The 23,490-nt window shown below is 46.9% G+C and overlaps 1 protein-coding gene across 1 annotated transcript in view; it reads right to left on the bottom strand.

Annotated features, from left to right (window-relative positions):
• SIM1 (SIM bHLH transcription factor 1) overlaps window positions 1-23,065 on the bottom strand; it is a 68,523-nt gene extending 45,458 nt beyond the window's left edge. The window contains exons 1-9 of the mRNA XM_033103021.1: window positions 22,749-23,065; window positions 21,490-22,108; window positions 11,985-12,067; window positions 8,482-8,571; window positions 7,548-7,656; window positions 7,331-7,416; window positions 6,439-6,638; window positions 6,115-6,221; window positions 5,235-5,382 (exon numbers count right to left, since the gene is read on the bottom strand). Coding sequence (XP_032958912.1) covers window positions 5,235-5,382; window positions 6,115-6,221; window positions 6,439-6,638; window positions 7,331-7,416; window positions 7,548-7,656; window positions 8,482-8,571; window positions 11,985-12,067; window positions 21,490-21,664 — 998 coding nt within the window. The 5' untranslated portion in view covers window positions 21,665-22,108; window positions 22,749-23,065. The remainder of the gene's footprint in view (window positions 1-5,234; window positions 5,383-6,114; window positions 6,222-6,438; window positions 6,639-7,330; window positions 7,417-7,547; window positions 7,657-8,481; window positions 8,572-11,984; window positions 12,068-21,489; window positions 22,109-22,748) is intronic.
• Between the last annotated feature and the right edge of the window lie 425 nt (window positions 23,066-23,490).

Here is a 23,490-nt window from a genome sequence, read left to right on the forward strand (position 1 = left end):
ATGTGTCTTCAATTTGTTTCTGTAATGATTCAGTCACATAAAAGATCATTTGAAAAGGATAACTGGGGTTTTGATGTTCAATATTATCATGATAAAGATAAAAAACAATTAAGAATCAAATCTAATTCATGGGTATACATTAGTACATGATATTTTTTCATTAACCCTTTATTACAAGTCACGCCCTTACAGAAGTGTATGTGGACTTAGGTGAATGAAACATTTTTTTTTTCATAATTGAAAAATCTATGCAACAAGCGCCTCCATAGATCTAAGGCCTAAGAGTAAATTATTTTATATTTGCTGTAGCTTAAGTCAAAAGGCGTTTCATTTGACTTTATTTATAATATAAAAGAGTGGTTTTGCTAATCAGGAAAATAAAATCTATTTCCATAATTATACATACTATTGGTCAAGTTATTAAAAGGATTTTCTAAAATGTCCTACTAGCAGTAACAATAACAGCACTGGACCTTTAATTTAAAAAATTTTAAATGCCAAAATTAATTCACCATCATTATACTTGAAAGAGCAAACTAATATGAGCATATTTTGATGTTTGCTGCTTTATAGTAAGGATATGTAAAGTTTTATATTCACAGAATATGTTAATACTTAAAAACCCTTTTAATTGTGAGAATTACAGTGGTTTTGTGCAAAGAACAAAAATTATGAGACCTGAAATAATTAAAATGTAGAGAACCTGTTTTTTTCTTTTACATGAAGGAAGTATGTCTCCTTTGGCATTTGGATTTTCTACAAATCCAAAAGGGTTATTTAGCAGATAGCAAGTGTTATGTGGACCACTAATGTAAATTGTCTCTAGTCGGCTTTTTACAACACTGACATAGAAATTTTAACACAGAAAATTACTTCTTTCTATGTGTTCAGTGAATCTCTCTAAAACAGTATGTGCGATTGTCCACTAAAATGGTGGACCATCCTAAAGTTAGGAGATAAACAAGCAGAGACGTCTTCTTTACCAACAAAAAATGTTGACGATATTAAATCTATCTGACTCCAAACTAACCAAATCACTCTTAAAATCTTCTCTTTCTTTTACTTTCCAGGCAAAATATCAGAATTGTATTAGCTTGAAATTCTCATTAGAGAATTCAAATTTAAAATACACTAACATTTACAACTATATCCTATAGAAGTCCCCTCACAAAATATTGTCTATCAAGCAGCCTTACTGAGGTCACACATCAGTGAGTACTTGATGAGTAACAGATTGTTTTTAATGGAGTCAATAAACTAGCTCTCATGTATATTTTTTCAACCTTCGACACACAGTAATTTTGAACATTTTAAATGTGCCATCATAAATGGTACAGTGACTGTGTAGGAAAATATTATTTAAGGATGAAGTATCATAATATCTGTAGCTTACTTTTAAATGATTCAGTGGAGAAAAATGCATATTCAAATAGACACACATAGGTAGAGAAATTTTTTTACATAAAAGCAAATATGGTTTATATTACAGGTGATATATGTATGGATATTCATTATACTATTGTTTCAACATTTTATATGTTTGAAAAACTCATGTTTTAAAATATTTTAAGATTGGATTTTTGCACTTCATTGGTTTATCCTTAAAAGTAGATTTTAGAAAGTTTTATTTTTAAAACATATGAAGTTTAGAAACACAGAGAGGATCAAAACTCTTCATTTTTCTAGAAATTACTTTTTTGTTGTTTATTGGATGTTCCACATTGTCAATTTTCTTCACTTAAGTAATGTTTTCTCTCTGAACTGGTTATTACCGTGTTTCCCCGAAAATAAGACCTAGCCAGACCATCAGCTGTAATGCATCTTTTGAAGCAAAAATTAATATAAGACCCGCTATTATATTATATTATACCCGGTATTATATTATATGATATTATACCTGGTCTTATATTATATTAAAATAAGACCGGGTCTTATATTAAAATAAGACCGGGTCTTATATTAATTTTTGCTCCAAAAGACGTATTAGAGCTGATGGTCCAGCTAGGTCTTATTTTCGGGGAAACACGGTAGTAATGAATACCACTAATTAAACAAACTCAAGGAAATGTGAATTCTCGAAAATTACTTAGGTGTTACAAAGTAGGCTTTCCTTTTCCCTTCCATACTTTTCTGGACTTCCCCCAACATTCACTGTTACTAGACACTAGCTCCATTCTCATATCCTCTTGAAAATAGTCAGGGAGCAGGGCCTGCCATACTTAACACTTATTGCAAAGCCTATAAGAAAGATTTTGTCATTTGTAAGAGAGATTTTTTTTTTTTTTAATGTGGCACATAAAGCTCACAGGGCATGTGTGTCTTATAAAAAATCATCAACTGTCAGGTTTTCTGTTTGGGATTTCTAATGGGTTTTGGGGGGTAGTTGGTTACTGATTTGAGGTTTTGGTTTTGGGTTTTTGTTTGTTTGCTTGTTTGGGGGGGATTTTTTAGTTTTAATGAAGAGCTATGGAAGCTTTAGGGAACCTCAAGGACCCAGAGAAAAACTAAGAGAATTTTAAAATTTAATCATAGTGTCTTCCTACTCTCCTCTCCAGAATTTCAGAACATCAACATTTTGTATGGTGGTCATACAAAAGCCAGTAAAGCATCAGGGCATACACCACCTACCTCTAAAATTCCTATTTGCTGTTGCAGCCGCTGATTAAAACAAGGTTACTGAAAATTTCTATTCATCATTGCTTTTGTTACATAATATTGAGTAATTTTTCTAGGCATATTTTAACTTCAACAATAAATTTACCATCAAGAAAGTAGAAAAATAAGCTTATGTGACTTCCACCAAAATGTCACACCTTTATTTGATGAACGCTTATTTAAAATTCTCTCTACTTTCATGACATGAAAATCCCTTCAAAATGTATGCTATTAAAATGTCTAAATTTGGAAAACATCTGGCCTGTCAAATTATTTGCCGGGGCAGGGGTGGGGGGTGGCTTGTGGTTTTTAAGTACGTTGTTTGAGGTGGTGTATTTGGAAAGAATTCACTTCTTCTCAGGCTTCATAGAGAACTAACCCTGAAAACAAATGTATGTGGTAGTTCACTGCTACCATAGAGAATCAATAGCCATCTATTTAATTTGCTAAGACAATGTAAATTAGTAACTTCCAGCCAGATGTGTGATATACACATCAAACAAACTGCAACCTGTTCATTATGAAAATCCTGTCAACACACACAGAGCCACTTGATGACATTTTATCTAAGGCAGTTTCCACATTTGCAGCTATAAAAAATGTCCAGAAGTTTTATACAAAGAATTGGAGCTGAGCCTCATAAAAGGGTAATCAATTTCAGCTTTTCATTTTGTGTGCGTCTGTGTTTATTTCTATTTTCATTTAGAGGTATAAAACATTCAGGAAAATGTGTGCCATGCTATTTTTCCTTCTGTAAATCATTTATCCTCATTACATCTTTTTAATCTGATGTAAACTTGGTAGCCTAATCCTGCAGCTCTGAAGAAGTGTGTAAAGTGAAGAATGACAGAGTCAACAGAAGAAAGAAAATACACTTATCCACTGGAAAACAAAACAGAATATTTCAAAATGATGCCAAACATAAATTAAGTTTACCCATTGGGAGGTCTAACCTGCATTCTGATCATTTATATGGGTCTGTGTGACTATATACCCTGCTGTTTGATAAAAAATGATTACTAACCACAGGCACCCACCAGAGAACAGAGTATATGTATAATGCTTGTGATGTCTCAGACATACAAAGCACCTTCTTAAAGAATGTCCATTTCCTTTCCATGGTAAGCAGACATAATTTTTCACTCTTTAATACTTATGCTTCACAAAGTGGCTTATTTATGAATTATGATTTGTCATTTTCGCTTATGTTGATTTTAATAATATGAAAAACTGCATTCATAAAATAGATGGCTTTGTTTCATGATACTCAAAATATTGCTGTTTTCTGCTCTGTATTAAAATCCACAGTCTTTGGGCTATTACAGAATCCTAATATTTATTTTAACACTGTTTACTACAATAAAAAAAATGATTCTTCTTAATAACCAGCTATTATTCTTGAGTGCTGAATTCTTATCTAAATTCATTCTCCAAGTCTATTGAAATTAAATTTCCTATTAAACAGGTCACAAAGTAAATAATATTATTGCCAAGCATAATATTTCCAACTACTACATTTTTAATTTGGCAATTTAAAAGAACATGGAATGAATCCAGTCCTCATCACCTATATATAGTCTGATTACAAAAAGCACCCCTTAGCCAACTTCCTAATGTCAAAATAGCATTTCTACTAAGTACCTGGTGTGTCAACTCTTCCAAAGTAAATAACGCCTGAGGTGCCCTAAAATCACAAGAATTTCAACTTTAAAAAAAAAAGAAAAGAAAACCAAAAAAAAAAAAAAGGAAAAAAGGCAACTGTGCACACAAAAGGGCTCTTCATAAAGGCTTCAACATTTTGACTTTCACAAACATTGTACAGAACGTGCTTTCTTCACAAGCTGCACACTAGGCCACGTGATCAGCCTGCAGGACCACACGATTATTGTTTCTAGAAAGAATATAACTTAAATGCGGCTGCCTTGGCCGCCTAGCCAGCTGCATCCGCAGGTCGCACAGCGAGGCCGGCTCCTCACCCAATGATGCAGCCAAACGACACGCACGGGCCTGGGCGCAGGCCCAAACTTCCAGCACTAGCTTGGGTCCCTTTGCTTTCTGGAGGTAAAAGTCAGACCCTCTTGGTCACTTAAACCCCCTTTGTGGTTCAGGGGGAAAATCACTCTCTCAGAACTCTTAACTTTGATTGGAGACTCTGTTTAAAATTAAGAACTTCAAACCCAGATTTGAAAAAGTGAAACAGATGTCCTGTTTGTTATCCATAAATGGCTCCGTACGTTGGACCCTTTCCTTTCTCTCTCATTTTTTTCCTTTATGCCGCATTAAGTTTTATTTAATGCAGAGTTCGCTTAAAAGGTTAAAAGAGAGAGAGTAAAAAGTAAATATGGACTGTGGATGGGAAGACTCCTAAGTCTTTCTCTAGAATATAACGAAGGAGACCTCTTCATAAAGATGAAAGTGCTCAAGCTGCCGCTTCCCAAAGCAGGCAGCACTGGGAGTCAAAACCAGCGTCCCCATTGGACCCCAGGCCCGCCTATGCCGCGGCCGGCGCCTACCACCTGCACCCTCGTGGAGACCAGTGTCGCCTGGTGTAAGCGAAGGGGTCCCGGACTTGCACTCACGTGAGAACATAGTTGACACTGACGATACAGTGTGGCCTGGACGAGCGGCTGTTGTGCACGATGGTCGCATAGCTCTGCACCCATACCCAGCCGCCGTGCTTCGCCAGGAACCTGTAGTACTTGGTGGTCACCTGCCCCTTCACCAGCACTAATGGAGAGACAGAAGGCAGCTGGTGGTGAACGAGCTCTCTCCTGATCCGCACCAGATGTAACCCCTGGAGGTGCGAGTGCGGATCCCCTATGGGCCCTAATTAAATCGCGCCCAGGTTGGGGGGAGAGACAACACGCAGCTTCACAAACGAATTGCTTTTCCTGTTCATTTGCTTCGAGTCCTCGGTCCCTCAAGATTAGCAAAAGGAGGGACACTTTAAATTGGAGGACCCCGCCCATTCGATTTTCTAACTGCAAAGGGTAGGGTTTGGGCAACACACTCCCACTCTAACGTTCGGGGTCCCGGGAGATTAAGATCAAAGCAAAGCATTGGGAAAAGCCAAGCGAGTGATATGGCTCAATGCGCGTGAGCCAAGTGGGTTAGCCCCGGTTTTTCTTCCCACCTTTACTAAGGTTTGTAGGGAATGTGGGGCGGAGGGGTCAGCATATCCATAGGCGAATAAAACTCCTCCCCGGGGCATTTCGAGCGGAAACAACGAAACGCTCCCTCCACCTGTGTGGGCCCTCTGATGTTAGAAAAACAAGGTAGGACCCTGTGCTGCAGCAGCAGCTCACAGGACCTCACCTATTACCACTACCCGACCGCAAGGGCTCCAACCTGTTTGCTGGCTGGGGACTTAAATCACGCCCTCTTTTCTCCCCCGACCCCCACCCCGTACTCTGGGGACGCGCCTGGGTTGTGCGGCTGCCGAGCAGGGTGGCTCCTTACACAGGTGGTGGGCGCAGCGCAGGTGGAAAGTGTCGCAGCCGTGCACGTGGTGGTACAGAGTCTTCTCAATCAGGTCCTGAGGTTCGTACCCCGTCAGCTCCGCCACTCTGCCGAGAGCAATCCCCGCGGAATGAGAGCGGGGTGTAGGGTTTCCCCCCACCCCACACAGCCATCTCAGACCTGGGTGCCCACCCTCAATTCGTAGGGTTCGATTAGTCGCCTCGTCTGCAAAATGGACGCCGAAAGTACACGAGGAGGTCCCAGTCACTGGGCAGGACTGCCCTCCTGCTACGGATGGGCCTTTTCCCCGCCCTGGCCGCCCACCTGGAGTCCAGGAAGATGAGCTTCATGTCCAGGCTGGCGCGGAACATGAACATGTTGCTATGCAGCTTGATCTCCGTGACAGCGCTGGGCGGCAGCGAGTGGCCCACGGCCACCAGGCCCACGTTCTGGTAGCAGCCATCGAAGGGAGACATGTCCAGGCTGTACTGGCGGATCTTCAGGTAGCCGCTGCAATGAATGACCTGCGGCGGAGGGTGAGGGGTTGAGACTCAGCCACTCATTCAGGAAGCCTCCCAAAGGAGTGGGGAAGGAATCGAAATCTTGAGTCTCAACTCCACCGCCAACGCCTTGTGGGCCACGCCCCCGCTCTCAGGTGCCCACAGTTATTGGTGCTCTAAGGTGTCTCAAGGAAATGACCGTACTGCCTCACTGAACTCACCTGCAGGCTTGTGAAAAATACGGAGACCTGGGCCCTGCCAACCCTAATGCATCCGAATCGCGAAGCGGGGCCCTGGAGCCTACTTGTTTAATCTCATTAAACAGGAGAACCACGGATTTGACCCAAAGCAACGAACCTCTCCGGTTCTGAACCTCTCTGAGGGTTAGAATCTGGAGCCATGAGTAAACCCCACGAATTCACCGAAGCGACTGACCATTTCAGACTCTTGACACGTCCCTAAGGCCCATTGTGAGCCCCAGATTAAGAGCTCCAGAGGCCAGACCCAGTAAGACTTAGTCTTAAAACGTAGTCCCCAGGTGTTGATGCGCCCTCTCGGGCGGCGCGTTGACGTGTGCGGGGGACGCCCTTAGGCCGCTCAGGCTGCAGGAACGTTCCCGCGTGCCGCCCTCGCCTCTTGTCCTGCCCCCTTCGCCTACACCGGGTTAGGTGGCCACGGCCGCCACGAGGCGTGGATCTTCCCTCTCCGTCAGGCACCTTGTAGCCGCCGCAGGTGAGGCCGGCGTTCCTCTTGGCCAAGACGCACTTCATCCTCAGAAAGAAGGACCGCTCGATCTCGTACTCTAGGAGAGAGGAGCGGAGGGCAGCACGTGAGAGTGAGCCGTCACGCCACGGTCTCTGTCAGGGCTAATTGGGGGAAAGCCACAAGCGGACTGCAATCGGCCCAAGTGACACAGGCACGCGTCTGCCTTACCCTGGACAAAGTGAGAGTGGTAGGGCTGATGGGCCGTGAGCACCGCTGTCATCTCGTCGTGGTCCGCGGGGTGGATGTATTCGTAAATGCTGTTCCCGGTCAGTTCTACCTATAAAGAGGAAGGTATTACCGTCTCCGAGGCAAGGGGGAAGATTGAGCCAGGGGGTCCACAGGACTGTGAGGACAGGAGCCAAAACTCTATAGAGTTTGGCCCTGAATTCTAATTCCAGGTCTGCTACGCAGGTTACCTATTGCAGCCTCTGTAAGCCTCGGTTTCTTTATCTATGAAAAGAACTAATAGTGATTATATTAGGGCTGGTGCAAAAGTAATTGCGGTTTTTGCAATTATTTTTATCTTTTAAACCACAATTACTTTTTTTGTAATTACATCTCTAATTCTTTTTTTTTAATTTTATTTTTTAAATTTATTGGGGTGACAATTGTTAGTAAAATTACATAGATTTCAGGTGTGCAATTCTGTATCACATCATCCATAAATTACACTGTGTGTTCACCACCCAGAGTCAGTTCCCCTTCCATCACCATGTATTTGATCCCCCTTACCCTCATCTCCCACCCCCCAACCCCCTTACCCTCTGGTAACCACTAAATTACGTTCCCCAGATTAATTTTCGCATCGACCTAATAGTAATAGTAGTAGCTCCCTGGTAATGTTCTGGTGAAGACATAAGTATGAAACCCACTTCCCATGCTGTCCAGCTTATAGGGACTCATAAAGGTCTCCAAGGTTTGGGCTTGGGTTGGAAGCTAAAGGTAGAAGAAAGGGAGAGATCCAGACCTCCTGCCAGCTGGAATGTTTCCAGTCCCAGAAATGCACATATCAAACCTTTGAGAAAGCCCTCATATCCCTCACCTCCTGCCTCCAACTCTGGCTGTAAACACTGAAGGCTGGAGGTGTGGACCACTCACCTACCTGAGAAAGTCCCAGGTGGACTGAGGCTGTCTCCGAAATGTACATGATCTTCCCATCTGGGGCCACCACAAAGATGAAACCATCCAGGGTCTGGGGAGATAGAAACAGAGTTGAATGGTGGGCTCTCTGAGCCATGGGGACAAATTGGGTTGGGAGTGGGGGCAGAAGTTAGAAATGCTCAGCCAGAAGTACAGAGAAGTGGAGTAAAGAGGGGCTGGCAGGAAATAGGGCACAGAAGCCTAGCCACAAGAGTGCCTCTTTCGTTCATTCCACATTTGTAAGCATCTGGGAAATGCAGCACACTGGAATAGATCCAGAAGAACTGATGGACAAGGCTACTTGCCCTCCAAGATTCAGGATCCACTGAAATGGACAAAGCAGACATACCTGTAACATACACATGCAAACATTCTGGGGAGGGGGATCACAACCTGCTAAAAGAGATGGGTTAGGTTCTTGGGGTAACGATCACTGAAAGAATCAGAGGTTTCCTATGGCAGTCTGGGAGGACTCCATAGTGGTAGCATCCTATAATGGAAAAAGTACTAGCAGGGTTTGGGAAATAACAGGTACTGGGTGATGTGACAGGGCTGCAGTCTGAAAGTTATAAACAGAAGGCAGCTGGCCAGTGCTCTGAGTCTGGGAGGGGGATTTACAAGATGAGAGGCTTTCTGAGCAGCAAGTCCACAGAGTAGTGCTATAGTGTGGTGTGTGTATATTTACACTGATGTATCAAACTGACAGGCTCTCCATGAAGAAAAGTCTTAGACTTTCACTGTCCCTTTATCTCTGTGAATGAGGCTTCAGTCAAGGCAATAGAGACATAAGAATGAGTTGGATCCTGCTCTTGAGGAGCTGGAAGTCCAGCAGTGGCCTAAAGACAGATGTGAAGACCACATAGCTGAATATAGTGTTGTGGGGGCCCAGAGGCTGAGTGGCCGAAGGCATGGGGAAGAATTAGAGTGGCCTTAGAGGAGATGTTTGAGCAGAGCCTTGAAGAGGAAGCTTGAACTGGAGAAAGAAGGGAGGGCATCCTAGGCGGAAGGGTTGGTGTGGCAAATGTGGGGACTGGGGGAGGACAGGTGTGGTATATTCAGGTGTGATGATTTGGGTGGACCAGAGTAGAGCTGAGGGGGTGCACCAGTGCTGGCTTGGGGAGAGTTTGAGATGTCAATATGAGGAACTCAGAGATGCACCTGTAGGCATCAGGGTTCCAGCAGGTTTCTAAGCAGGGGAATGGCATGCTTAGATGTGTATTGTTTTTGTTTTTGTTTTTGTTTTCCTGGCAGAGTGTGGACAGCCATCTACAGAAGGAACGAATGGAGATAAGGAGATCAAAGATGGTCAAGCCTGAACTTGAGTGGTCCCCAGGGGGATAGAGAGGAAGAAGAGTCCAAGTCAAAGATGGTTCTGGCTGTCGAGTTTATGGTGGCAGAAAGAGAAGCTGAGACTCAATGCAATGTAATTGAGTAGAGGGTAATGTCATCAACCAAGACTGAAAACTGAGGGAAGCGTGGTGAGTTTTTTTGTAGGACTGGAAGTCTGGAAGAAGATGATAATGAGTTCTTGTCTTGGAGATGCTAGCCTTCAGGTGTATGCAGATTTCCATTTGGATGTATCCAGCTGGCACTAGGAAATAAAGGTCTGGAGCTCAGAAGGGGTGTCTGGAGAAACCAGCTGGAGTCATGCAAAGGTGGGGAGAGGGGTTGAGGTGGTGATACTGGCTGATATCACGCAGGAGGTCTTGAAGCTGTGAGAGGAGAAATAAAGCTGGAACATTGGGAAAACGCCAGCATTTACAGCCAGACAGTGGTGGGGAAACCAGAGGAACAGGCAGAGAGGGAGAAGAATCCAGGAAAGTGTGCTAGTTTAGAAAGCAAGGGAGAGGGAGAATGTCAAGTAAGAAATGTCACCTCCATCAGGCCCAAATGTCATCTTCTTAGTGAGGTCCTCTGCCATCGTTCCCATTTTAAATGGCACCTCTCAAACACAGCCCTTCTCCTTCCCTTCTTATTTTTCTCCACAGCACCTACACCACCTGTTACACTACGCAGTGCACCTGTGTGAGTTTGCAAGGCCTATTCTCCTTAGAATGTAAACTCCATAAAGGCAGCGTTTTTGGTGAGGCACACAGTTGGCCCAGCTACATTTGTGGAATGAATGAGATAAGGTAGGATAAGAGATGAACATTTTATGCTGCATATCAAAATGTGGTGGAGCCTCGCAGAGCACATGGGCTGGGAGAGATGCCAGACTGCAGAGGTGTGGGAATGCATGCTGCCTGGTGAGTGATGGAAATTAAGAGTGTAATTAACTCCTGTGAGAAGTTGGGATAAAGAAGAGGAAAAGACTGGGCCAGAGCCAGAAACGGAAAGGGCTTGTTTGGGTTTTGTTCTCTTGTTTGTATTGATGAGGGAAATTAACTGGTAATATGGCAAGACTGGGGTTGGGGGGTGGGGGTCAGTTGTTGAGAGACAACTGATGAAGTTGTCCCTGAGAAGGAGGGGCAGTACCTTTCCAGTTAAATTCAGAGGTATGGAGGCCAGGCCTGTGAGGGAATACTCGAACAAGGCCTTTCTCTAATCTATGAAAGGAAAGTCTCTGGCCCCTGCGATTGAGGGAGGGACTGGGTAGCGGGGAACAGGAAATGCCGCCGCACTCCTGCCTTGGGATGCTGCTAAGACCTGGCCCACCAGGGACAACCTGCTCAGGTTCCCCCCTGCTGCCTGCTTAGGTTTGAGGCGCCTCCGTAAGGAACCCACGGTGGGCTTGAGTAACAAAGGGATGCAGGGTGGGAGACAAGTGTCAAGCCTAAAAATGCCACCGGGAGTTTCACTATTTTAAATATTTGCTAGGCGACTTAAGCGGGCAACGGGCAATTTAAAACGGTGTACATTGCAAACAGTGCGGTAATGGGTGCCTGCACACTGGATAAACTCATTACCTGGGGCGGTGTATGTGTGCAGGAGGGTCTGTACACAGCCTGGGCTGGCCTGGGGTGAGGGCGTGTGGAGAGAGAGGAGAGAGCCCGGGAACTACAGAGACGAGATGAAACGAGTTGCAGACGCAGCTGGATCCGGAATGTGTGGGCTTAAAGCATTGACGGGCATTTCTACCAGATTCCCCTTATTTCCTGTGTAAATCCTTCATTTCGGACGGTTTTGCAGCCTGGCCTCGTCAGCTTAGCGTGGGGGCGCTCCGAATGGTGTCAAATGGCGCCCCCTCCCTGGGTTCAGACGTTCTGATTGGGGCCTTGCCGGGCTTCCTTCCAAACCCAGTGTGCCGATTGTCACCTTCCCTCCCTCTCTCTCTCCAAGCGCCCTGCCTGCCCTCCGTACCCAGCGAGGTTGAGCTAAACCTTTTAACTTTGGAGAAACTATAGATGGCTGCGGGAGGGCTACGTCCGGGCCGGATCCCATTTTTCTGGGAAACAAGAAGCCAGGCGAGGGGTCAGGCACCCGGACTCTCCCAGGATATGAGCCGCCGGAGACCCGCGCCAGTACCTGGAGCAGATGCGAGCCCAATTCACGGCCAACGTTGTCCAAGGGGCTGGTCCGACTCGAATGGCCCCAGGCCTCGCCGAGCCCTGTGGACACACAGAGACATCCTTTACTGATGGGACTTCGACCCGGCTAGCAGTGAGAGTAGTCTCGCGCTTATGTTATACACTCAAGCTCACACACACGACCGGATACGATTGGGGCTCCCCATCCCCATCTCACCCCTGGACGGCGAAGGATGGGAGCGAGTAAATTTTGGCCCTGACCTCTCAGCCTCTAAAGGGTTGAACAGAGGTCAGACTCCCTCTCCCAGAAGGGCCTCAGCTTCTCAGGGAGGGCAGGGCCTGGCTAACTGTTCTTGTAGCAGGACCCCAAGTGGCCGAGTTTGGGGACAGCCTTGCCTGAAGGGACCCTCGACACTGCACCCCAGAGATAAATATTGTGCAGATTCACTAGTGTGTTTAGAGGGGTGAGGGACACTATTTCTCACCCAAAGTTTCATCATCATCCTTATCACGTGGTCGAGGATGTCCACACATCCAGTGAATGTCGCGGCCCGCCGAGAGTGACCTGTGGCAGCGGGCCAGGTCCAGCTGGTTCCTGGTGGGCTTTCTGATTGGCTGCGGGGCTCTCCAGCCATTTTCCTCCCCTGGGCCTCTGACTTTAATCCCCTTCGGAAAAATCCGTTTGCTTGCCATGGCTTCCAGCAACATCCCGGCCCAATCCTTCTTCCTTCTGCCTTTTCCCTCCTAGCCTCCGCGGACACGTCCTAACCTCAACTCTCCACCCCCAATCCCCCCCCCCAAAAAAAACCCTCACAGGCTTTTCTGAAGTCAGCTACTTTCAGGTGCTAACACCGTTCTAGTAATATTTTCATGATCTTCTGGATGTAGAGAATTATTCTATTTCTCTACTTTCCAGGTATCATCTTTCTTCTCTTTGATGCTACCACGTTAAGATCTTTCCAGGCTTTACCACAAACCATTTTTCCCGTGTTGCCTAAAAAATAAAATTCTCAGGATACCCATGGCTAGTTTTTTTAAAAATTAATATGGAGCCTGTTATAGTACCTGTTTGCAGAAATAAAACGAAAAATAAAGGAGAGGAAATTTGCCCTACCCTTATTAAACTACGTATGGTGGCTGTTGTAATTAATTTAACTAGGTAAACTATTTAATGCTTACATCATTAAACAAAATTTAACATGACCAGAATTGGAGGGGGTGCTTTACTGATTTACTGGGTACGGGGCAAATCACTATGAAGTACACAATGACAAACACACTTGCATTGTAGTGTGGGGTTGGGGGCTGGTCTTTCAGAATAAAACATGGAGTGGGACTCTTAAAATGTGTTGGCCAGGAGCTGCTTCCTAAGCAAACGATCAAAACCCTGGTAACGAGTAACCGTGAGCGCCCCTTAAGCTCAAATCGGGTCTTTCTGTGTGTTTGCACATCTAAATAAATCTAACGATTTCCCCACCGCTCTGCAAACACTGATGCTCCCCGCCCGCGCCGGGACTTCTCTCCCTCCCTCGCGTCTGGTCAACCCCTTCTGCCTCTTTAGCCCGCCCCAGGCTCCCTCCCCGGAGTGGCTCCACTGCCCCGAGCCCTGATGTCCTCCTGGACCTTTCGGGAGGGCCTCCACCACAGCTGTCTGTACACACCCCTTTGCCTAGTCACCTTCCCTTCGCGCCTCCCGTCCCAGCCAAGCTATCCTCCTCGGTTTCCGACACAATGTGCTCATTTTTTCATCCCCGCTCACACATACCCACCATGAAGAAGTGGCGGGCGGGGTTGGCTATGGAGGCCGCACTGAGGAAACGAGAAAAGGGAAAAGGATCCTGCTGGGAGAGCCGGGGACACGGATGCCGCTGGCCCTTGGACGTCTGGGCCCAGGCGAAGCTTGAAAGCCCAAAGCTTGGCGGGATCGAGGGGCCGGAGCGCTCCCCGGGGAGCGGGGCTGACCGAGGCCGCGTTACGTCTGGAATCAGGTCTTCCTCAGGGTGCAAAGCCTACGCTTGGGGCCAACAAATATCTTTATTCTAAAATTATGAAGGTCCCCCAAAGCGTCTAGAAGACGCTCGGGATCGGCCTCCCGACCCGAATCGTCTGAAAATCCCCCAAGCTGGGCTGGGGTTAAGTACTGGTTCCGAACTCCCGGCGCCCGCTCAGGCTGTCTGTCTCAGGTTGCGGCCTCATTAGTATGCGCCTACCCGGGGAAAATAAGGCTTTCCTGCAGGTTAATGAACAGCCGGCCGGCACAGGTTAACAGGGGCCTCCCTCGCTCTCTCCTGCACCACCCCCTCCCCCGACCTTTTAAGAAACCTTTTGCTTTCACCGAGCATTGCCTTCTCTTTTTGTTCCAGGTCGAAATCTCTGTCACACGATTTTTGTCTGGGTTAATGTTTTATAAGGGACTGGCTGCCCTCGTCTACCTGCGGGGCTTTCGTGACCTAATACTACCGGTAGGGCTGAGCTTGCCTTTTAGCCTGCTCAGGACACCTCCTGAAACCGGGTCATTTGTTCCGCCTCCGAAAATCCGGGATTGGGTCCGAGACCCCTCTCCCCGCACCTCCTCACCTCCTGCCTGCGGTGACGTGCTCCCGCACCCAGTTTCAGTTGGCGAGCGGGGTAAGCTGAGATTTCGTTTCTGCACTTGACCTACCGCAGAAAATTCGCAAATCCTTTGATTGTCTGTTTAAAATGAGGAGGAAACCAGCTCCCTTTGCGGCAGGATTACAGTGGGAACAAGATCTAAAGATTCTCTTGTAATTCGGCGAGGCCGAGGGAACAGGGTTTTGCAAAGGAGAAAAGGAGCTCTGTGAGGGAGGCGATAACTAAATCGGGTTTTAGACAAAAGGATTTTCCCCAGCTAAAGTGGCCGAAGACAAAGGAAAACATAATCTATTTTGGAAGATTTCCAAGATATGCTACATTAACCTTAGCAGATAAATTTTGCTTTTCCCCGCCCCCCTCTTCCCTTAAAGTCTGGTTTATCATATTTACATAAGTAGTATTACAAGGGATGTATCTATTATGGATCTAAAGGGCTGGCTCACATTTCATGTGAAAAGCCGGGCGAAGTTTCACTGTTGCTTTACCCTCGGTGAGCAGTGGAGCCATTTCCATTTAAATACCCCCTGACCCAAGGATTACCTCAATGGACTGACTGCACGGGTTTTGTAATTTCCTGAAAATGAGATTTCGATTTATAAAACAAGAAACCAATTAGTAACCAAATGAGGCGAAGTAGATCCACTAAAATTGACCTAATCCCACAGGCACAATTTAGTCCCGTTCTTGGCGAATGAATGATGAGCCCCAGTCTAGCGTGAGCTCAAAGCATCATCCAGCTGTGTTATTGCAAGCAGCAAAAATAAATTGATCGAGCTTTTCCTTCGGAATGAATTTCATACTCTTGACAAAATATAGATTACAGACCCAGCATCATCGCCTCCTTCACTCAGACAGGAAGAGGAGGAAGAGAAAAGCTCCCTACTGGGGTTTTTGGTGCGGTTTCTTTTAAATAAACAAACACTATATCTCAATAGAAATGTGTCCTTCTTATAGCCCTTCCCGGGAACCTTCATCTCCCGGATGGATCGTTATATGCCTTTTAGGCAACGTAGTGGGGGCCGAAGGAGCTGTCCTATGACCTGACCACAACTTGGTGACTGAGGCGGGAAATGCCTTCCAAGACCGCGCTCCTAACTTCGAGTTCCGGAGGGACTTGTCTCAGTCACCTGGGTTTTCCGCAGGGCCTGGTTTCCTCGCTGAGTGCGCACTGTCCAAGCCTTTCCCTGGGCCCAGCAACCAAGTGGCCTTAGGGCTCCGGGAGCCTCTGAGGCTGCGCTCTCTAGGGCAGAGACCGACCAAGATTTGGCGCCCTTAGCCGTGATCGAGCTCCTGGAGCGGTGACTGACTAGGATCCTTCGCGCACCTACGTAGACGCACCGACCCCCACGTCTGGCGCTGGGGCCCGCCTCACTCACCGCCCTGTTCGGCCACCTGGCGGGTGTGGCCGACCTCCCAAGGGCGTCGGTGGCCCCGCGTGGCCAGGCTCTGTCCTGCTCAGCAGCCTGGACCTCACTTGGTGTGTCTGCACTCGGCAGGGCACTGTGTGCCCTGCCCTATCCTGTCTGCCTCGGGCACCCCCGCCGGCGCCTGGGGAATCCACTAAAGTTAGTGTACATCTGAGGTGGAGACTCTCTCTGCGCCCTCGTCTTGCTCTTGCTCAGGGCTGTCCGGTTGGGACAGAGCCTGCTCACCAAGCTGGCTTTCGGTGCCCGAACCCATCGCGAGAGAATGCGAAACTGCAGGAACCAGGGATAGGTGGGGTTCAGCCAGGTTCCAACAAAACTGTGGGACAAAAATGCACGCGGAGTTGACAAGAGTGCCCTGCGTGGCGGCTGAAAAGGGTCAAGCGGTGTCCGCAGGACGCTGGGCCTTCGAGTGTGGCCGGGCGGGGCGTTGCCACGGTCCCAAAAGCAGGCGCAGGCGAGACCGACGGGGCTGCCACGCGTCTCATGCGCATCCCACGGCGGTTTTACTTGGCCATCTGCACTCCAACGGCTGCAAAACGGCCGGCTTGGGCGGGATCTCGTCTTAAGGGTTAGACGACGGCCGGTCCTTGGGACAGTGGCCCGGGCAGCATGAGGGACGGCGCGCGCACCGGGTAGGCGCGGGGAGACGTCCTCGAACCCTGGGCGAGCAGAGACCTGTGCGGAGAGTGAGGAGACACTGTGCGGTGGTCGCGAGCCAGCGCACCCTCCGCTGCGGCCACCACAGCGACGGCGGGCAGGGTCTGCTGCTGCGGCCGCCGGGAGAGAATGGGCCACACCGCGCGGACCTGGCGGGTCGGCCTCGACAACGTGCTTCTCCCCTCGGCGTGCTTCGGCCAGTGCCCAGGGCGCCCTACAGGCTTCGACAACGTTGCTATCCCTAGTCAGGTCAGAGCCACCGAGATCGAACGACTTCGCGCAGGAGCTGCCTGCCCAATGGGGCTGGTTACCTGCGAAGAGGGTTTGCTCCGCAGTTCTCAAACATGGTTTTAGTACTTTCTGATTAGCAGGCCCCATCGCTAAATAATTAAAAAGATTCTCCTCCCCCTACTCAACAAAAATTTGAATTCCGAGATCAGAGACACCGTGGGCGGGCGCACAGCTAAAATCATAACGTTTTAGGTGGGTCGAAAGCTCCCTTGAGAAATACCTGCGCCGACAGATAGAAAAATGCGGTAAGAATCCGTGAGCTTGAGTTCTGTATCCACATTTGTGTCTGCAAAAGATGGAGGCTGCCAAGATTTCCCCAGACTTGAAAAATAACTCCCTAGAAATCACGTTTTGTCCTCTGGAAATTTAGTCTGAGTTTAGCTTCAGGTGGGTGATTTGTACCCTGCTTAAAAGCATCCCACCATAGCTTACGATACCCTGTTTTTGTTGGGTTTTTTTGTTATTGTTTTTATTAGTGATCCCTCCGTTTAAAGGGAAAAAAGTATTTTTTTCATTGATCTGATCTACAATTTCCAGCACATAAATCTGCCTTGCAAATGCTCTGCACGGAGTTTAGTTCTGCACTCTGCATTTTAAGTCAACATCAAAACTGGAATTAAACAGAGAAAACCAGCGTGGAGCGTAAACTGTGCTTAAAGGCTTTTAAATGAGAAAAACTTCTGTAAGAAAATAAACATGGAAACCTAATGCTCAATCATTTCCCCAAGCAGCAAGAAAAACAGCTTTAAATCACCCATCCACGTGGGAAATGGGGCCTCTTTTTCTCTTTCAGTTCTCAGCCTCAAAAAAATATAAGGCAATTAAAAATCTCAGTCTTGAGGTGAATATTATAGAAAGGGTTTGTGGAGGTTTGTTTAATCCTTGTCCTTCCAGCCTTTGTAGAGACTCCTTCACGCACAGTTACTAATTTCAATTCTGTGATTATTTTTAGAATCCCAAGACATCTTGAGAATGAAATGGTAGTGTGATGCTACCAAGATTTTGAATGGCTATAGATGTGAAAACATGTCTGATCCTTGCAAAGGTTATTCTGTTAGCCACTTCACCTCCCTGCCAAAACTGTATTCTATCTGGATAACACATATATTTCTTTTTAGTTGAATTTGTCCTAAATAAAGTCATGTTTTATTTAAATCCTGTCTTTCTGCCTTTGATAATACGAAAGACATACATTTCTAGATGCCTCAATTTTTCCTTTGCAAGGCTGTTTTAGAATAGGCTATGTTGCCAGTTGGGAGACACGCAGTTTAAATGATTTCACAGTAATCTTCCCTGAGTTTTGTTTTTTTTTTCACTATGAAATCTCCTATCTAATACTTTATTCTTCGTTATTCCAGGCATCCATATTTCTTTTCTCTCTTTCTCTCGTTTTTCCTTCAACAGCTCAATTTTGTCTACTCAGATAGATAAAAGTTGAAGTTTGCTCCCAGACAAGGAATCTACAAGACCCTGGGAGTGGGTGTGGGGGGTGGGAGTGGAGGGATTGTATTCAGCAATCTGGGGGGGGGGGGAATTAGCAATATTTTAGTATTTAAAAATGTTTTTCTAATATGAGTATGGAAGGATTTTTGTTTGTTGATTTAAGCCTTTTGGCATTACAGGGTATTATAGATGAAATGTGTATACAAAAAAAACTGGAGTTTTAAAGTCATTGTTATGCCTATAAGATGCCACAGGGTTTATAATTATTTTAGATTAAATACCTTGCAAAATCTGTATGTTACATGTGATAGAATGCTTACCATTATGAAATAATTATCTTTACTCCATCCTTAAAATTCTATTGAAGACCTACTATGTGCTAGGATGGTGGCAAGACACATGTAAAAATGAACTTTATCTTCAAATGCTTTTCATTTCTCATCACTAAAAAAGATTACCCCCATATAAAGTGCTCATTTTCATCCACTGCCATGTACCCAATCTTGTCCACCCCCTGCCTTCAGTAAACAGCTGAACCCAAATTTGGCACCCTCTGCAGGTGGTGCCTAGTTCTTCCGCTTGTGATTACTGCACTCCTTTAAAAGCTATTGGGTTTTTTGGTTTGTTGTTGTTCTTTAATATTTTAAGGGTTGTGTTTGAGTTTCGCATTGTTTGAAGTTAATCTATCCTCAAAATTAAAGCCTCCTTTCTAGCAGCCAGCTGTTCGGATGACCCTGTCTGATTCACCGGGCGGAGGCTTCGGGGTGAGTTATGAGCTCAACAGTAGCTGGGGAAATAAATGATGTGCCCAGAGTTCACACATCGTCCATCCCCTCCTCCCCATAAACTCACACTCCTCTGCAGAAGGGAGAGGAGGGAGGAGCCCGGGGCCCTGGGCTGGGGAGGAAGGTGAGGGACGCTGCAGAAAGCACAGTCGCAGTTAAAGTAGCCACAGGGGACCGGCCTGGCCACCAACCTGACTCCAGAGGGAGTCTTCACCAGCGCCCTCTTTAAAAATAACAAGAAGTTAGCTAAGAACTAATGTTCTTTCTATTTATTTATCGCGCGAGTTATAATTTGTGGAGTTAGCACCTAAATAAGAAAGCTTGCTGTCTTACAAACAAAACCAAAACAACAAAACCCAGCCCAATACTCTCCCGGCCGCATCTGCACGACACAGAGGAGCGCCCGGGACCGGGGACTCCCCGGGCGCTCGGGTCCCACTCTGTGCTCGCCCAGGAACGTCGACCCACTATTCTCCTCCTCCCGCGATTACTCGCAGCTCCACCAGCAGCACCATATGCTTCTTCTGATCAAACAGCGAGCGACATCGGCACCGATAATTGACGAGATCCGCCAGAAATCACGCAGAAAGGGAGCCCACTGAGACCGCAGGGGCTGACAAATCACTGCTAATAATCCTGTTAGGAACAGCGCGACCAACGGAGTTCGCAATAGCTTTATTTTTATAAAGTAGTCGCTGACAGTGTGAAAGACGAGTTCTCTTTTTTAAACAGAAGGCAGTGTAGCATCACAGTTAGTTTCCCACTAGCAGTTCTCGGCACAGTTTGAATGGGAAGCACGGTTTTAAAATATATGTAAGTTCTCTCTCCTCTCCTTCCCACCCCTGAACTTGTCAGGTATTTTAGGTTTTGATCCCTTTCCTCCTGTGGTTTCCAGGAGCAGATGAGATCGTTCAAAGAACTGTTTTAAGACACAACGACTATAACACTACTTATAGTTTGGGGGTAAAATTGAACTATAATTGGAAAGTTTTCCTTTAGTGCCCATGACTAATTTGGAACATGCTTTGCAAGATTTTGATTCAGATAATAACTGTTAGTTAAGATCAAGCAAAGTAAAACTGTAAGCCAAATAATGACTATTTCCTTAAAAGAAAACAACAAACCCCGAACATCCTAAATCAACAATAACATAAACCTCTCTGAGTCAAATCAGAAGTCCTCGTGTGTAAATAAACAGGGTTCTTTCACTTGGGTTTTTGTTTGTTTGGTATTCTTTCCTTTACATTTCCAAACTGCTCTCCCCCAGCAAAGACATATCATTCATACACACACACACACACACACACACACACACACACACACACACACACACACGCAGTCTGTCCCTGTTATTTGAATGTGGGTAAAGAAAAGGACTGGGAAATGGGAGAGAGATGTGTCCTTTCCCCCGTAAGTATAAATGGGAAATTATATACATGAGAGTGTTTTGTGAAGTCTGTTCTGTCCTCACACAGCAAATCTTCATAATCTAAATACACATTTCAAATCATGTAAACAGCTTGGCTATTCTAACTTCTAGGCCTTATAAGACAATTTTCCCAGGATCTGTTTGCCCACCTGCTTGCTACCTAGAAGATATTTTCTAAGTGGTCTAATCATCTCAATTCAATTTTATGTATTTGGGGTCTAGCCTATTATCTCAGAGATAATATCAAGTGCTGATATGCAAATTACAAGCCCCAGAGTTAGTTTCAGAATCTCTGAATGTCTCAAAAACTCAAAATAAATTTGCTATTTCAGTCAAGAGACTGGGTAAATTCAAGACATATTTGTTCATGAATATGCTTGCTCCTCATTTGCAGAATTATAAACATATATAGAAATTATTAACTGGTTCAGCTAGCTCCATGTACATGGGTCTATCTGTACGGAGCGAAAATACAAGAATTTGGCAGTGTTCCTGCTTTCTACTAGATACAATTCTAACGAGAGGAATAAAAAAAGAAAGTCTTGTTTGGATTAGTAGTCCTTTCAATTGAGCCCAGTATCTGAAGTGTTGACAAAAGCACTGCTGGGCTGCTTCCCAACCAAACATATCTGAGGGACTGAAAAGAAAGTATTAATGGGGAAGTAGAAAGTGCCACGAAGAAGCAATGGGAATTCTAAGTTCAGAAGGTCCTTGGTGAAGCAGCCACGCTCAACTTCCCTTTGCGGAGCGTATGTGTGTATGATTGTACTTCTCTGTCCAGTGGTATAGGCTCACTCACTGGCTGGCAAATCCCCTACCCGTCTGCCTTTGAAATTCCATCTGGGCAAAGTCACTTACCTTCTGGGAACACTACTCTCATTTTGAGATAGCTGGTCGTGAGTCTGATTATGGATGCTTTGTCCAGCTGCGAGGTGATAGCCGAGGGCAAAGGCAGTAATTTAGCCAGTTCATAAAATTCACTGTTTTCCTTCTCCCTCCTAGTCCGGGCAGCATTTTTGGACTTCTCTTTCATTGTGTCTCGTTCCCCCTTTCTTCTTAAAACATAAGCTCCACAGATTCATCCAAAACCAAAAATAAACTTTCAATTAGAGGTCATTTTGGCAAAAGAATAAAGCATACGTTGAATGAAGAGGCTGAAGTATTTGCTTCAGTGTATCACTGATAGTGGTAAAAGACCAACGCGGCGAACAGAATATTTTTCTTTAACAACACGGGATGCGAGTATAGGAAAAGTCGCTGATCCAGGGCAATCTGGCCAATCTTAGGAGTTTCTGTGTATCAAATGCCGGCGGGACACCCGAAGAGCCAGCTTTTCCTTCTGTTCCGCGCTGCGAACCCGGGTCTTCGGAAAATCAACATAATAATCCCCGACGATTGCTCTTCAGTCCCGCGGTATTAGAGGCGGTTCCGAGCCCCTTTGGGAAGAACATGAAAGCCGGGCGTCTCTTTCAGGCCACTGTGAAGACAACAGCATCAGAGCGTAAGAGATCTGCGGTTCCACAATCACTCAAGCCCTCGTCCCGAATTCCGGAAAGGGCCTCAGCTTTCATCGGTGTTTGTGTTTGTTTCTTAAAATACGGAGACATCAGCAGAGACTGAGCCCCTTGCAAATAATGCCACATTCTCCAGCCCCCTGGGAAGTTGCCCAAACAACAAAACGCCTAATTCTGAAGACCCTTAGGAGACCCCCAACCGCCGGTGCCCGTGCCCGCGTCCCCGGGCCAGGCGCAAGTCCCAGGGAAGCAGGTTTCTGCAAATCCGAATTCCTCCACAGCGCAGCGGTCGCCTTTCAGTACCCCACTTTGGCAGATCTGGAACTTGGCTACCTCTCTAACTTGGGTCTCAAGTCTCAGGGATTCCTCAAAAAGTGGCACTTACACATCAAGTCCCTCGGGACTCCCGAGGCGACCCAGCGCTCTCCCTGCCCAGCAGGGGCGACAACACGCCGGGCACGGCAGCACCAGGTTAACAGGTGGCACATTCACGACAGCGCCTGGCAGGCACCAGGGGGGTAGGAGGCGGTCCGGCCTCTCTCCCTCAGCCGTAATGCTGTGGGTGCAGCTGGGCGGGCGCAGGGTGTCTTCCGCTTCACCTACCTTCAGTCCTCGATGGCTGCAAAGGGTGTGGAGGCGCCTGCCTTTTAATTGTACTCATGTCTACGGTCCACCTAAGCAACTCCGCCGGCCTCTCCGCTTCCCACCGGCAGAGAGGAGCAGAGCGCGCCCTGGCTCCCTTTTCTGTCCCCTGGTCATTAATTGGGGGAAGGGTGCGTGGAAGAAGCAGGGGAATGCGGGCTTTGGGACGGGTGAGGTGGTTTTAGAATCCTCCTCCTCGGTAGTTGCTACAAAGCCGGCATATTCCTAATTGGAAGCCGAAAACGCCCCCCTGTAACTTCTTTATACCTTACGGGGTTTAGCTTCAACTTCACTCCCGGGCTGTCTCTCTCCCGCCCTCTCTTAATGTCACTCACAAACCTCCTCGCCTCCGATTGGCCCGACGCGCCCCGGGGCACGGTATTCATTGGTCAACGGGGCTGAGTGACGCGAGCACGCCCCGCGCTCCTCCCCGGGCTCCCCCACTCGGGGCTAGCTGTCTCGCCTGCTACCCGCGTGGCCGCCGCGTTCTTAACGAGCCCCCTGCACTGGTGTTCGCTCTGCCCCGCAGCCGCCGCTGCTCCCTGCATCCGCGGCCTTGAGGGAGAGGTGCAGGACCCACGCACTCCGCGATCCCTGGGGTCGAATGGCTAAGCTGTCAGTCGCGAGAGCCAACCCCGTAGTACCAGGGGCACTCGGGGCCGCAGAGGTCAGGCCCGGGGGCATGGGGCTCCCGGCTGGAGAA

The sequence above is a fragment of the Rhinolophus ferrumequinum genome, chromosome 3 (assembly GCF_004115265.2).
Source record: "Rhinolophus ferrumequinum isolate MPI-CBG mRhiFer1 chromosome 3, mRhiFer1_v1.p, whole genome shotgun sequence".
Classification (NCBI taxonomy): Eukaryota; Metazoa; Chordata; class Mammalia; order Chiroptera; family Rhinolophidae; genus Rhinolophus; species Rhinolophus ferrumequinum.